Below are 16,353 nucleotides of genomic sequence, written 5' to 3' on the forward strand. Positions count from 1 at the left end.
AGTGTTCATTAAAAGTAAAGATGAGCACTCAACACACTGCGCCTTGGTCCCCTTTATACGACGCCCGTTACAGTGTATGTAAACTTCCGACTTCAACTGTATGTGGCATTGTGTTGTGTGATAAAACTTCACATTTTAGAATGGCCTTTTACATGATAAAATCCTCCCTAACAGTGATGCAAAAAATGTGTGTGCAAAATTTGAGAGAAATACGCTTTTTGTGCGTATGGAACATTTCTGGGATCTTTTATTTCAGCTCATGAAACATGGGAACAACACTTTACATTGCCTTTATGTTTTTGTTCAGTGTAGATTTAGGCAAAGTGAACCAGTAAATGAACTGGAAAACTGTCCTATGACTGGAATCACTAGTAGAATAGTTTAATGCCTTAGGTAAAGCCAGCCCAAAGCAAACATGTTACACACACACCAGCCATATGAGTTCACACAGCTAACATTGGGTAGTTCAGCCCAATTCAAACACAATCAAGTTGACTTTGTGTGTCAGAGTTCAGAAAAAGGCAGCTATAGTTAGAGCATGCACAAACAATGCAGCAGCCACACACAGCCATGCATCTCCGTTACTGGATCAGCTGTGACAGGAAACCATTGCCAACAAGAAAATCACCATGGGCTACAACTGCAGGAAATTATTAAAGAAAATGACACACTTTCTGAGTGTGAAACCGATGAGGAAATGAATTCTGTGAAAAGCCAATAGCTTGCCAGGGAGACAGTAGAAGCCAAGAGAGTAGGAAAGGTGTAACATTAGGTTACAAGAATGTTAGCTTGTTACGATTCCCAACAGCTGTCTTTCTGTAGTGTATGTGTGTGTGTCTGCTGTAGTGGTCTGGTCCTCTGGCCTCCTCTATAGGTCAGATATGAATACCAGTTTATGGAGGAGGAATTATCTACGCCCATCTGCAAATGCAGGGCTGTGTGGCCTTATCTATGGGGTTCTTCTGAGACAGTTGGCACAGATGTGAATATTCTCAGCACTGGGAGGGGTCTCCTCTATCTTGCTCACTATACAGTAGCACACAGCCACAGAGTCAGTGTTGAGTATGTGTGTATACTAAAGCAAAGCAACTGGAAGAGGTTACATGAATTCATATATACTTAGATTGGTTTTTCATGTATAAACAATAAACCATTTTTATACCTAGTGTTCATTAGCAATCAGGTGATAACTTTGTTGGCAAAATGGATATATGGGAAATACAGGTTTAGCTATAGCTACCAGGGAATCTGGAAAAACAACAGCTATTGATGATACATTGATTTGTTTTCAGTTAACTTTACATTGATAAAGCATTAGAATTTTCTAAGGATCCGGTAATTGTCTTTTCCTGCTAATATGCTAAAATGCAACACCGGCCTCTTTATAAGGAAGTTCTAAATAACATTAAAAAAAATATCATACATTCTCAGAGGATGAAAACAAAAAAGGACTTGTGGGGAGGGCAGCCAGCATTCTGTTTTGCACATACTGGAAGTGTATTTCCAGAACACTTTCTCGTCGACAAACCCTCATTTAAATCCCTGCAATTAAACCTGGAATTGTAGGCTTTGATTGACACATCCCAGGAACACTCACTGCTACGGACAGCCTAGCTAGCGGTAGCCTAGCGGTAAGCAGCAGCCCCATGCTTTAGTCATGTTATTAACCAGTCATAAAACCAGCAAGCCCAGGGGTCGGACCCCAGCAGTGTGACATGCTATGCTCTGTGCTCCTTTTTTAGTCACGTGATGATGAGCGGCAATGCTGAGGCACTCTGATTCAGATAGGTAGTGGATATTTACCTAGTCGTGTTTGACCCAGTAATGGCTTTAGACTCAGCAACTATGTAATATAGACATTTGCACATGAAAGCACAGGATTGAAATCTAAGCCCATTTATGGGATGGAATGCTGGTATTTACCTTCCAATGACCGGGGATTTGCTACCATTCATAGTGTTAGTCCTCTCCCAAGGTTTTCTGGGCATGTCTGAGGAGAAAATTAAAAAGCATTGGATATATTACACTGATAGAACTGAACCACTATCAGGAGACAACAAAAAAATACAAACAAACCAGACTGAAAAATATTAGCAAAACTACAGACACAAATAGATCTGTCCAACTACATTAACTGCTGGCTAATACTAACTAGGATCTTGGTGATCTGATTGTGGAAGGTGCATGTTGCTGTTCTGGTCCTTCATATATCTCTGACCATTACAGTCCTGTACTGTATACTATACTCACCAGGTGTACTACAGGCTGACACTTTGGGAGTTGTGTTGCCCTCGCTGCTCTCATCCTATTGGAGAGAAGCACAGGGCATTCAAAGGTCAGAAGTTCTAGGTCAGGCAGCTTCAGATAAACAGGTGTGAATATATGACCTGTTTTTAAGTAAATAATCCACCGAAGGAGAGCCATTGATCCTCTTTAATGTCACTAATGACCATCAAAGAGAAACATATGAAGCCCCAAAGACATCCCGAAGAGGGAAAACAAACACCAGGGTACTGAATTATAGATGGGTAAATTACAAGTCACATAATAAGTTGCATGGACTAACTGTGTGTGCATTAATAGTGTTTAACATGTCAGTCAGTCATACTCACAGCTCGCTGCTCTGGCTCAGGCGATGATCCCTTCTCTGCAATTCTTCTCCTGAAAAACAATACAGAATAGTAAGATATATTCCCAACCTCATAACAGGTTATACTGTATGCCTAAGCAATAATAATCTAACTTCTACAATAATCTAACCCGACAGCTACATGGTCTGCAATGATATGGCACTCATGGAATTCACAGATTTATTGTGACATTTCCTCCCCCATCCTCAATATTGTCCTCTCATGTTGTAGATGGGGATGTGATGTAGTCACCTCCTGGCCAGCAGGGCGCTCATCTCCTCCATCAGGCCCCCTCCTCCAGGTGCACCTCCCAGAGGGCCGTTCCCTCCGGGTTTGGCCCCTGCAGAGCCAGCCAAACCCCCAGCCATGGCTGCAGCCAGAGCAGCTGCAGCATCACCACTGCTATCACTCTGAGGGGACAGAGAGAAGGACATGACAGTGTTGTAGTGGCAGGCCATGTTACGGAGGTCAGGTATGGTGGAGTACAGTATATGGAGGAGTGAAGCACAGTTTGGCTACCTGATTACTGTGACTGGTGTTGGATAAGCCCCCTATCCTGGGATGAGGATATAGGATGTGACAAACAGTTTGTGTCTGTGCAAGTGTAGAGAAGTTTGTGTTTCTGTGTGTGTTAGCCTCTCACCCTTGGCACTTTACGCAGCTTGGCTCCAGCGAGGGCCGCAGCCAGCCCGGACAGGGGGCGGTCCTCGGACGGGGAGAAGAGGCCAGGTGGCAGGGGAGGGGCTGGGGGAGGGGGAGGGTGGGCCTGGCCACCGGGGGGAGGTGGCGGTCCGGGTGGGGAAGGAGGCCCGCCGCTGGTAGGAGTGAGTGTGGGGGGTAAGGGGGGAGGGGGAGGAGGGCCTGGTGGGGCTGGGGGGGCAGCGGCCGTGGGGATCACAGTGGAGCCGGGAGGGAGGGGAGGAGGGGGAGGAGGGGTGGGCGGCACCAGAGTCAACGCTGTGTCTGTTTGGGTGGGGGGGGCGGAGAAGAGTAAATGGTCATTATCAAACTTTGGGACTCACAGAAAGAGCAGAGTCAGGAGTTCTCTCCTGTTTAGTGTTCTCCTCACACACAAAACTCAGGCTTCCTAAAGTACCCATACTATACTCACATTATCAGGCTTGACCATTTATTGGTAAACTTCATACACGGTATGAACATGCTACATCCACGTGTTGTTTGTCATACAACATGCACATTAGTGAGTTATGGCCTAAATGTATCCATTTGATGGAAGCAAATGGAGACATCCCACACAAACAAGGCAGAAAATGTACACACAAACACAGACGCACAGTGAAAAATGCATTGGACACAGGAACTCTAGCGGTCTAAGTTAGGACAATATCTGCATAAGAGTAGCCCTAACCCACTGAACCACATAGAGAAGTATTAACTCTAATAATTAGCTTGTAGAAAATCATTATGATTCCTCAACACAGACAGATGATTGGATCAATAAGCCATAATGGAATGTGCCCATATTGAGCTCCTGTCAATGAGGTTCAGTCCAAGTGGGGGAAATAGTCAGACTGAATCTACATATAAACGCTACTAAAGAGTTACTCAAGGGTGAGTTTTAATACATAAAAATATGCCACTTTATCAAAAAATAAATATTGTATCATTAATGCTAACGCAGTATTAGAATTATGTGAATCGGAAAATTTTAAACTGCAAAGGTTTTCAGAAAGATTTAGAATAACTACTATTGAATGAAATGTTATTTCCAATAAAGTTGGTAAGGTAATCAGATCAATGTGAGGGCAGGTTTAGGGAGAATAATAAATAGCTTGTCCTCATTTGACATGCAAATTGGTAAATAGAGGAACGCTCTATCAGTATACACAGACAGTGGTGGCTTGGATAATAAATGAATGATAAATATCAAATGCAGAGGACACAGATGTGATTTATCTGATAATAATTCTATTCAGCAGAGGGAGAAATGATCATTTATATATTATTGATTCCAGCCGCTACTCGTACCCTGGATAACTTGTGACTCTAAAGACTGCCACTGAGTTTGGCCAATTAAGTAATTTCATCATGGAAATATAACCAACATTTCTGTTCATTTCTCAGCATTAGCGACCCTCCCCATCCCCTGAAACGTACAGTAGCATCATCACAACAAACCTAATCAAGTGAACAAGGATGGAGCAGAAATAAAAGCGCTGTTCAGACGAGTCAACTCTCCACCCGTCAGTCCCTTACAGTTCGTAACACGTTTTCAATCCTACTGTCACCAGACCCAGTAGGCTTGATTAACACTGACATGACAACCCTACTGTCACCAGACCCAGTAGGCTTGATTAACACTGACATGACAAGTGAGGTTGAAAAGTCATGGTAAAATAAGGTCATCACAAATTGCTGAAAAATAATCATTTGAGGTGAGAAAATAAACAAGCAAAAGAGAAACAATGAGACAATGATCCTTCCAGACTGGAGTGATCTCTAGATGGATCAGAACCCCGTCTGTAAGAGGCTAAACAAACATACACGCCATGCCCAACAAACAGACTCCATTCAAACCCACGACAGATCACCAGACAACTCAAGACCATGAAAGCAACAGCATGGACATGCATGGTATGAGCATTCTGACCAAGGTGAGTCAAACAGACACACATGACCAACATAGATTGACAAGCACCTACAGAACATTCTCAACAGCCACATAGAACCCAGCCAAAACCACATTAACCATGCTAGTCACAGCTGCAGCCAGCATTGGCGCCCAGTTGGTTAGGGCAGGCCCCCTGCTCCCTGGCACCCCATTAGTGGGTGAGCGGAGGTGGAGGTAGAGAGAGAGAGGCTGAGAGAGGTGAGGCCTTACCCTGCTGGGCCAGAGGGTCTGCAGGCTGAGAGGCCTCTGGAGCCACGGAGCAGGAGTCTCCCAGCACAGAGAGGTTTACAGAGAGGTCAGCAGATGCAGGGGGAGCTGTGGAAGGAGAAGGGACAATAGCAGGCTGGGATGAGGGAGAGGACACACGGGGAGCGATGTGGAAGACGACGGGCGACTGCTGGCAGGACGACGACAGGGACAGGGAGAGAGGGGGCAGCGGTGGAGGGGGAGGTGGGGTCGGAGGAGGAGGAGGTGGGGTGGGGTTGCTGCTGTTGCCGATGGTGACAGGTGAAGGAGCGGGGAACATGGGGGGCCCGTTGGGGGAGGGAGAGGAGTGTTTCTGTGACAGGGGGCTGGGGGCTGGGATGGCGATGACGGGGCGAGGGCCAGTGGCCTTGCCCGGCGGGCTACTGATCATGACGGGGGGCGAGGGAGGCAGGGGGCTGAAGTTGGTTGCTGACCACACCACTGACTTGGAGGGGGTTGCCGGGGCTGGGGCAGGGGCCTGGGGAGGGACAGGCTGTCGCCTGGGGACTGTGGCGTAGTGGGGCAGGACCGGATGGAAGGCGGAGCCTAGTGAGGTGGCGAATCGGGAGGCAGAGTGTCGTAGAGGCGGGGTGGGGGGTGTTGCAGAGGAGGGTGACGGGGTGGGTGGAGGGTAGTTGGGGGTGGTGGGAGACACAGACGTAGAGGAGGTCTTGGAGGAGTACTCTGGAGGTGGAGGGGTGTGGAGGGTACTTTCAAATGCTACACACACCAGATGGACAGGACAGGAGGGGAGAAGCAGCCACCGTGCAGCCACACAAGAGGGAAAGAACACAGAACAGGAGAGAGAGAAAGGGGGAAACAGAAAGAATAGAGAAGGGGCAAATGAAGCAGGTAACTAGCAGACCTAAATCTCCTTTTTCTTGATTTCTTTATTCTTTCTCTGACAGAAAAGATGCTACTATTAGTACACGAGGTTAGACCAAACCAGAGGCAGACTCTAGAAACAATGTGTCATAATGTGTACACATGGATAGAGAAGCAGCAGAAAACTATAGATCGTCTATCTTTCAGGAGGGAGCATTTGGCTTGAGCCCCTCGGTGAAGGTAGGCTGATCTAGTCAGTCTATGGTGGAACAGCACACACCAGATACAGTTACGCACTCTCCATATCTCATCCAAAACGATCCTGTCCATACCAGGACTGGGCAAGCAGAACAGTTGTATTCTATACATTTGGAAGTCAAGGCAACACAATTGAGAGATTTAACCAATTTGGACATGTTTGGTTTCAGTAACTGACTGATTGCACAGACTCTGGTAGAAACTTATCCCAAGATAACAAAATGCTTCAATATTTGGGTGACTATACAGTTTCAATCACTTGCAATTCCCCATTACCTAGCTTTCTATCAGAATGACAGGTAGCCTAGTGGTTAAGAGCATTGGGCCAGTAACCGAAAGGTCGCTCTGGAAAAGAGCGTCTGCTAAATGACCAAAATAATGCTACTATATATATATATATATATATATATATATATATATATATATATATATATATATATATAAATGATTTCAAGCCAGAAACCTTTACTAAAGAAACTATTTTGAATTGACAAGGAGTTTGCATAAAGTCTTACTGAACCACACAGAAAAAAATCCCATAATAAAATTCCTCATGGTGCTTTTTAGTCAATACCCCCATCAGTAGTATCCCCTCATCTCTCATGTACATAACCAGTGAGGAGAGGTGGGGGGGTAGTATCGCTGGGTGGTCACGTTGCCAGAGTTTGACTGCATGCTCCAAATGATCCATGCTCTGTTTTGTTGTGGGGCCCCAGCCAGCGTAGCCCTAGAGTTAGCCTAGAGCTAGAGTTAGCCTAGAGCTAGAGTTAGCCTAGAGTTAGCCTAGAGTTAGCCTAGAGTTAGCCTAGAGTAGAGTTAGCCCTAGAGTTAGCCTAGAGTTAGCCTAGAGTTAGCCTAGAGTTAGCCTAGAGTAGAGTTAGCCCTAGAGTTAGCCTAGAGTTAGCCTAGAGTTAGCCAAGAGTAGAGTTAGCCTAGAGTAGAGTTAGCCTAGAGTAGAGTTAGCCCTAGAGTTAGCCTAGAGTTAGCCTAGAGTTAGCTCTAGGCTAACTCTAGGCTAACTCTAGGCTGAGGCCGCTCCCGCCATATGTTTACTGAGGGCTAATGATGCTAATCCTTTGTGCCGGCCTCATTCTGCTCCACTGACCCTCAGTGGTAGACTGAGCGCACACGCACACTCACGCACAAGCACACACACACCTCCGCCGTATGGGAAGCCTGGGCTCTCGCTGAGTGCTGCACTAGGCACACCTCCACACACAACAGCATATAGACACACTCGTTCACATATACTCATGTGGTGAACACACACACATACACACACGCACACACCACACATCACATCACAGACACATGAACACACCAACATTCTTGCCCTACATTCCGAACCACTTCACTCTATGTCATGTTACTTTCGAACAGACCATGTCCTGATTGGCTGTTGTTGAGTTGTTCTGAATGCTCACTGTGTTTCTGATACATCTCCACTAACTGGAAACATTGTTCATGTATGATTCTCCCACCCCATCTCTCTATCACACCTCTCCTCCTTCTGTTCCTCCAAACAGAAGACTAACTCTTCTCCCAATTTTCCCCTCCCCCCCACTCTCTCTGCCTCTCTCCCTCTTCTCATTTATCCACTACCCCCTTCCCTCTTGTTCCCCTTTTCCTCCCCCTCTCTGGGTGGTTAGTGGCCACAGGCAGGCCCCAGCTTTGCTCTGTGATCCCAGAGTAGTAACCCATAAAGACACACACACACACACACACACACACACACACACACACACACACACACACACACACACACACACACACACACACACACACACACACAAAAGCCCAAAATGGACATACACACTAACTGGAGTGTCCTAAAGAAGAGAGAGACCAGTGGAGTGAGGGACGGGCTTAAAACCACTCCTTTTATCAGGGATTTCCATCAGAGGACCGTTAGGAATGGCTAGATTAACGAGGTCGACACACAAGGAACTCCTTGTTGTTTCTAATGTAATAAGGCCCATAGCTAACGTGAGACAGACTCCACAGAGTTACAGACACATCAAGAAGCCCATCCGTAGATGCCCTACGAGCAGACCTCTTCCTCCACGACCCCGGGTTGGTTTAAGTGTTCAGTTAGAGGTCAACCATGGTTATTTACACACAACATGACTTCCACAGACATCCAGTGGGATACTAAACATACTACGAATGGAATTGGAAATCCAACCCAAAGTTTTTGCGAGGCTATGTACAGTAGGCCAATAGCACACGTCTGTTTTTCCTGCAGGAAAGACAACTAGAAGCATATGAAAAGTGCATTCGCACGCTTCAAAAGCACCCCAAATGTTAACATGCAGTGCAACATTAATGATGGCGTTTGTCTTGTCATGTACTGTGGAAATTGTGTCGTGCACACATTTATTATACAAAATGCCCGAGGAAAAATCAAATCTACTCCATAGCATAATGCCTTAGACATGTTTATGGTAATGTCAATAGGATGGCCCCTCCCCCTGGGCAGGCAGCATGTTGTTGATGTATTTTTAGCCTCTGACTAACATGGAGAATCTAGCCCAGCTAATGTGATGAGTGTGGCAGTGAACCATGCCAACCATGCCAACACTGGCCCCCCTCTGGCTTAATATATAGCAGCAATGCCCATCTCTCATCCTTGATCCTCCCCCAACCAACCCTTACAAGCTGAGTCCCTCACCTGCCTATGCTTTGCTGGGCAGGCTGGCTAGGGTACCCTACCATCCACCAACACATACAGTAGACATAGCCATCCCTGGTCAAACAGAAGTAGGAAGAGACGGGGGAGTGTGTGTGCGCGCGTGTTTGCCTGCTCGCTGAGAGAACACAAACACTCCCCCCATGCCCTAGGGCCACTCAAGCTGTTCCCCGTGCCCGTCCAACACACAGCCATATGGGCAGAGAGAGATGGGAGAGGAGCCTGGCTATAAGTTACTTTAAGTAACGAGAGGCCAGGGATGGCTGAGTATAGTCAACGTCCGCTTCAGACTCCTGCTCAATGCCACGCTGGGATTTTACACCCAAGACGGCTCTTTGGAACAACTACTGCTATAGGAAGTGAGCGCTAAACCCACTCACCTGTTGGTGACTATTCTGATCTGTCATCTTGTTCGGTCCTGTGACTTCAGTGTCTATTGTACTACCTTGCTCTGTCCTGGACATCAGATGTGTGTTGGTGTGTGTAAATGTGTAAGTACGTGCATGCATGTGTGTGAGTGTGTTTAAGGTGTGTGTAAGTGGTAAGTAAAAAGCATTGGCTGCTCACCGGCGTTGGAGATGCGTCTCCCTCTCTCCCAGTCCATCTGCTCACTGTCCAACTGCTGCTCCTGCTGCGTCTCGTTCTCCATCCTCTCCCTCTCCTGCTTCTCTCTCTCCATCAGCTCCCTCTCTCTCTCCAGCTGCTCTCTCTCCTTCTCCTGACGCTCGCGCTCCAAGCGATCCCGTTCAGTGCGCTCCCTCTCGGAGCGCTCCCGCTCTCGCTCCTGGCGCTCCCGGTCTTGGCGTTCACGTTCGCGCTCCCTCTCCTGCATCTCACGCTCCAGCCGCTCCCTCTCCTGACGTTCCCGCTCCAGTCGCTCCCGCTCCACCTCCTTCAGCCGCTGCAGCTCCAGCAGCTGCCTGCCACGGGAAGAGAGGAGAGAAGAGGAGGTGAGGAGGAGAGAGAAGACACCAGAGGGGTGGGGAAAGAGGAGATAAGAGAGGGAGGAAGAGAAAGGGTTTGATGAGGAGAGATGGGAAAGGAGCCCATATAGTTTATGAAAGAGGGAGAGATGAGCAAAGGGAGGAGAAGAAGAACAGAGAGACCAAAGAGGAGAAAGAACAGAGTGGAGAAGATGAGCCGACGAGACTTTGACCTCGTTTTCCACGCTGGCCTAATGCACCATGCAGACCCACAGGCAGTGCTGTCACTTGGACAGGCCTTCTTGTTATCATTATATAAGCTTGTTGTCATTATGTAATTACTGTACAAGACAAGCCGTTACGCAATCACAGCTAGCTCTGCACGTTTCTGTTGTTAAACACAACAACGTAGCCAGTCTGCTTCTGGCTATAGCTTCTCTTTCTGTACTGATAAGGAGAGAATCTGTATAAAATAATAATAAAAAAAGTCATCTGTATCCAGCTTGTACTTATTGTCTGCATAACAATTACCAAGAACACTGTACGTAAACACATTCAATATCAGCTTGTTCAGTCCAACAAAACACATTGCTGCAGAGGTCTGATATGAACTCAGGATTGGGAATAATGCATTTCTACAGGTACAAACAGTGAGCTCCAAAAGTATTGGGACAGTGACACACTTACGAAATGATACAATGACTATGAAGTAAGTGCAGAATGTCAGCTATAATTTGAGGATATTGACATTCATATCAGGTGAACCGTAAAAATTACAGCACTTTTTGTGGATAGTCCCCCAATGTTAGGAGACCAAAAGTATTGGGCCAAATTCACTTATATGATTGTTAAAGTAGTCAAAAGTGTAGTATTTGGACCCATATTCCTAGCACACAATGACTACATCAAGCATGCGACTCTACAAACTTGTTGGATGTATTCTCTTTGTTTTGGTTGTGTTTCTGATTATTCTGTGCCCAATAGAAATGAATGGTAAGTTTATTTTGAGTCACTTTTATTGTAAATACAAATAGAAATGTTTCTAAAGACTTCTACATTAATGTGGATGCTACCATGACTACAGATAATCCTGAATGAATCGTTATAATGGTGAGAGGTTAGCATGTCTTGGGGGTATGATGTTTGTGCGTCTAACTTTCTCACTCATCATTATTCACGACTCATTCAGGACCATCCATAATGTAGAAGTGTTTAGAAACATATTCTATTCTTATTAACAATAAAAGTAACTCCAAAATGACACAATAGATTATTTACCATTAATTTCTACTGGCCACAAAATAATCTGAAACACAACCAAAACAAACAGCAAATGCATCCAACAAGTTTGTAGAGTCGCTATGTGCACAGGTAAGATCAGGGATATTGCCTCTGCGTATTGAAACAGGTAAGATCAGGTATATTGCCTCTGCGTATTGAAACAGGTAAGATCAGGGATATTGCCTCTGCGTACTGAAACAGGTAAGATCAGAGATATTGCCTCTGCGTACTGAAACAGGTAAGATCAGGGATATTGCCTCTGCGTATTGAAACAGGTAAGATCAGGGATATTGCCTCTGCGTATTGAAACAGGTAAGATCAGGGATATTGCCTCTGTATTGAAACAGGTTAGATCAGGGATATTGTCTCTGCGTATTGAAACAGGTAAGATCAGGGATATTGTCTCTGCGTATTGAAACAGGTAAGATCAGGGATATTGCCTCTGCGTATTGAACCAGGTAAGATCAGGGATATTGCCTCTGCGTATTGAAACAGGTCAGATCAGGGATATTGCCTCTGCGTATTGAAACAGGTCAGATCAGGGATATTGCCTCTGCGTATTGAAACAGGTCAGATCAGGGATATTGCCTCTGCGTATTGAAACAGGTGTTGTAATTTCTAAACGGCTCACCCGATATGGCAATACCCTCAAATTAAAGCTGCAATTTAACCTCATCATCATTGTATCATTTCATATCCAAAGTGCTGGAGTACAGAGCCAAAACAACAACAAATGTGTCACTGTCCCAAAACTTTTGGAGCTCACTGTATCTCACCACTAGAGGGCAGCATTCTCCAATAAAAGGTGAGGCAGGCTACGTCCTGGCATAGTCTACTGTAGCTAACCGTGTTGTAGTAGAGTCAGGCTCCAAACCATTTCACAGACTGTTCTCTCTCTCCCCATCTCTCTGCCATGGAGGCTGTGACTGATGTACCTGGCTATTCTGTGGGGCTTCATCTGCCTCAGCCAGGCCTCTGTCCAACATTACCCAGAATGTCATAATGATACTGGAAAACCCTATCCATCTCCTGTACATACAGACCGCTACAGCTCAGTGTTGAGGTGTGGAGAGGACAGACGGATGACGTAGATATCAGGGCGTGTGTGTAATGTCGATGATGTGGGGGTTGGGAGGGCTGTGAGTTTGAAACATCTTGCATTTGGTCACAATTTGGATCATACACTGAGTGTTTAAAATCTCAGGAACACCTTCCTAATATTGAGTTACACCGGTTTTTGCCCTCAGAACAGCCTCAACACGTCGGAGCATGGACTCTACAAGGTGACGAAAGCGTTCCACAGAGATCCTGGCTCATGTTGACATCAATGCTTCCCACAGTTAGCTGGATGTCCTTTGGGTGGTGGACCATTCTTTAAACACACTGGAAACTGTTGAGCGTGAAAAACCCAGCAGCGACGCAGTTCTTGAAACAAACCGGTGCGCCTGGCACCTACTACCATAACCCGTTCAATGGCACTTAAATCTTTTATCTTGCCCATTCAACCCTCTGAATGGCACACATACACAATCCATGTCTCAATTGTCTCAAGGCTTAAAAAGAGCAGGTGTTTTGTACACTCAGTGTACAGTATGTGCCAACCTGATACCCTTACCTGTCTTGACCAAATGTCAAGGAAAGAACTCCACTGGCATGACAAAATAATCTGTGGTGCTTTATTTCTATTTATAAACTGGGTGGTTCGAGCCCTGAATGCTGATTATCTGACAGCCATGGTATATCAGACCGTATACCACGGGTATGACAAAACATTTATTTTTGCTGCTCTAATTACATTGGTAACCAGTTTACAATAGCAATAAGGCACCTCGAGGGTTTGTGGTACTGTCACGCCCTGACCTTAGATTGCCGTTTATTTTCTCTATTTTGGTTAGGTCAGGGTATGATTTGGGTGGGCATTCTAGATCTTGTATTTCTATGTTCATTTCTATGTTTTCTATTTCTTTGTGTTGAGCCGAGTATGGTTCCTAATCAGAGGCAGCTGTTTATCGTTGTCTCTGATTAGGAATCATACTTAGGCAGCCTTTTTCCCACCTGGTTTTGTGGGTAATTATATTCTTTCTGTGAGGGTTTTGTGGGTAATTATATTCTTTCTGTGAGGGTTTTGTGTGCGCCTCAGTTGCATCACGTTCGTTTCTGTTTTACCTGTTTCTTGTTTTGTTCGGTTTCACTAATAAAGTATGTGGAATTACCGGCACGCTGCGCCTTGGCTGATCTATGACAGGGAGTTTGAAGATAGCGAACGTGACAGGTATATGGCCAATATACCACGGCTAAGGGCTGTATCCTGGCATTCTGCCGTGCGTCATACATAAGAACAGCCCTTAGCCGTGGTATATTGGCCATATACCACACCTCCTCTGGCCTTATTGCTTAAACGAAAGGTACGCATGCGCTTTTCCCTAAGACAATTATTCCTTCTTGCTGTAAACCAAACCCAGTTCCAGTTGAATCATCAACTCAACGTCAGTCCTATCTGGTGTGACGTCACATCTCCCCCTCTCTCCATCTGGCCTGGACCTAGCTACACACACACACTTGTTCCTCAATGATGATGTCACAAACAGACACCCGCCCCGCCCCCTCCCTCCAGGAACGCCCCCTGAATACTCTATCCCACCTGTCACCACCTGTTACCAGCCAGCTTGTCATTGAACCCCTCCTACAGCTCTGGCTCTGCATCCCCTGATAAGGAAACATCAAGTCTCCACACGCCCTTCAGAGAGGAACATGATGGAAACCAATTGCTTCCATGTCCAAAATAGGCCTGGAGGAGAATGATGTCACATCACCTGGGTGTAAACAACCTACGATACACCTGTTTATGAAAAAAAGCACTTCCTTTTCCCATAAGTGCAGTGTGTGTGTGTGTGTGTGTGTGTGTGTGTGTGTGTGTGTGTGTGTGTGTGTGTGTGTGTGTGTGTGTGTCCACCTGCCCCTGAACTACTCATGCAGCACATTTTCCACCCAGTAAAACCCAGTCGAATAGGACTCATCTGTAGCTGAATCTATTCTACACTATGTGCTGAGAGAAGCAGTGAGACCAGTCAGAGTGGAGACTGGACATCAATAAACCCTCAATGTGCCAACTCAGGGAACTGCAGGATCAATCAATCCAGAATGACTTAATGGACTCCAGTGACCTAAGGCAGGGGATTTCATGGAAGGCAAATCTCTCCTCTTTTCCTGATGGAGCTCTAAAAAGCCTTGAAAAGCCTTACATTGACTGAAATGATGACCCTTGACTAATATCACCAGTGACATATAATCCATCATTATTAACATGCATAGTTTAAGAACCACATGAGAATGATTTGAATGTTACTTATTAAGACTAAAGCTTTAGCTAGTATTACAGGGACAGTATTACAGGCCGCGGCTCCAATCCATTCTGTAGGCTGGATTAGCCAGAGGAAGAGAGGAAGTCAGAGTCAGCTGGCAGAGATCCTCTCTCTCCCAGGACCAGTGTGAAGGAGGCTGAGAAGGTTTTCACTCGCTGTCGCCTCAGCAAGGCTTCCCTCAGTCCTACCACTGACCCCATTCTACATATTCGCCAGTCTCACTCTACAAGGTGTCCCCATATCACACTGCACTGTTACCGAACCGTAGCTGTACCCAGCAGGCTCCCAGAGGAAGGCCCAACTCCTCGCTCCTGGAGCACTTCATAATGACAGCCTCGTTAACCGTAAGACAGGGAGTATTGAGAGCAGAGGACAACTGTTCCAGTTTAGTCCTCATCTCCCTCTCCCTCCCTTAACCTCAACACCCTCCTCACTCACCTCCTCCCTCTCCCTCACGGAGTTCATTAAAAAGAGCAGGAGTGAGGAGTGTCCTACCGTTCATTAGGCGCTGGGCCACTAGAGGGCTGGAGGCAGAGTATGAGGCTCAGAGGACCATTCCCAGGAGTTTCTCTATAGGATAACATCCCCTGATCACCACAGTGATATAGTTACAGTACAGAGTACAGCAGAAAGTCTACTGTATAATGTAGTGTATATCAGTGCTAAGATAAGGGGCGCTCTAGAGATTAGCATGTACTCCACCCAGGGGCAGTCTGGGAGGGGTGGGGGCGGTAGCTCCACCAACTAGAGGATCATCAAACTGTGACAGGAGTGCTGACAGGCTACTGGAGACCACTGCACAAGCCTCTAAACACCCCGATTCAAAAAAATATACGAGGGGCAACAGTGATATCTAATATAAGAATGTCGGAGGTTACATTTGGCAGGATAGTGTTGACAGCAGCAGGAAGGGGCTATTACGCAACACCACTAGAAAGACAGACAGGGTTGGAGAAGGTCAGTGGGGGATAATGCAACTGACGCGCTGTCCCAATGACCCATCATACATGGGGAGTAGTTAACCATACAAAACAGAGGTCAACCGTATAGGAATAGCCTAGTACCAGGGGATAGTGTATGGTACATTTGAATGCTACACACTCTATATAAAACAAGACTTGCTTCACCATAAAGGGACTAGGTTTTACAAACATAGACATTTGATTAACTTGGGTTATAGTGACATGACATTCCATCTGTCCACAGCAATGGATCAGACTAATTCCCTACAGCGTATATTTCTTTATTTTTATGCGCAATGCTATCTGACACGTACTGCATTCCCTGGAATACGAGATCATAACATTCCTACACAACACGCATGGAGAACAGTTCAAATAACAACCAGGGTGAGGGAAGGGGTTAAAAGTGGGTTGGGAAAGAACAGAAACAACCTGTTCAACTGTACAGTACGTCCCTGTGCGGGAATAATTGCGAACATTTGAAATATAGTTTAAATCAAATCAAATAAGCACCAGGTCTCACCCTGTCTGTCAGGAGAGATGGC

The 16,353-nt window shown here is 46.0% G+C and overlaps 1 protein-coding gene across 6 annotated transcripts in view; it reads right to left on the reverse strand.

Annotated features, from left to right (window-relative positions):
* Window positions 1–16,353, reverse strand: part of enah (ENAH actin regulator) — a 131,266-nt gene that overhangs the window by 8,703 nt on the left and 106,210 nt on the right. For 4 of the 6 annotated variants that reach the window (XM_029750320.1, XM_029750306.1, XM_029750313.1 and 1 more), the window contains 7 exons: window positions 9,848–10,200; window positions 5,473–6,228; window positions 3,274–3,593; window positions 2,883–3,040; window positions 2,613–2,661; window positions 2,251–2,305; window positions 1,924–1,990 (listed from right to left, as the gene is read on the reverse strand). In XM_029750320.1, coding sequence (XP_029606180.1) covers window positions 1,924–1,990; window positions 2,251–2,305; window positions 2,613–2,661; window positions 2,883–3,040; window positions 3,274–3,593; window positions 5,473–6,228; window positions 9,848–10,200 — 1,758 coding nt within the window. The remainder of the gene's footprint in view (window positions 1–1,923; window positions 1,991–2,250; window positions 2,306–2,612; window positions 2,662–2,882; window positions 3,041–3,273; window positions 3,594–5,472; window positions 6,229–9,847; window positions 10,201–16,353) is intronic. The other 2 variants (XM_029750339.1, XM_029750348.1) reach the window with 2 other exon arrangements.

The sequence above is a fragment of the Salmo trutta genome, chromosome 1 (genome assembly GCF_901001165.1).
Source record: "Salmo trutta chromosome 1, fSalTru1.1, whole genome shotgun sequence".
Classification (NCBI taxonomy): Eukaryota; Metazoa; Chordata; class Actinopteri; order Salmoniformes; family Salmonidae; genus Salmo; species Salmo trutta.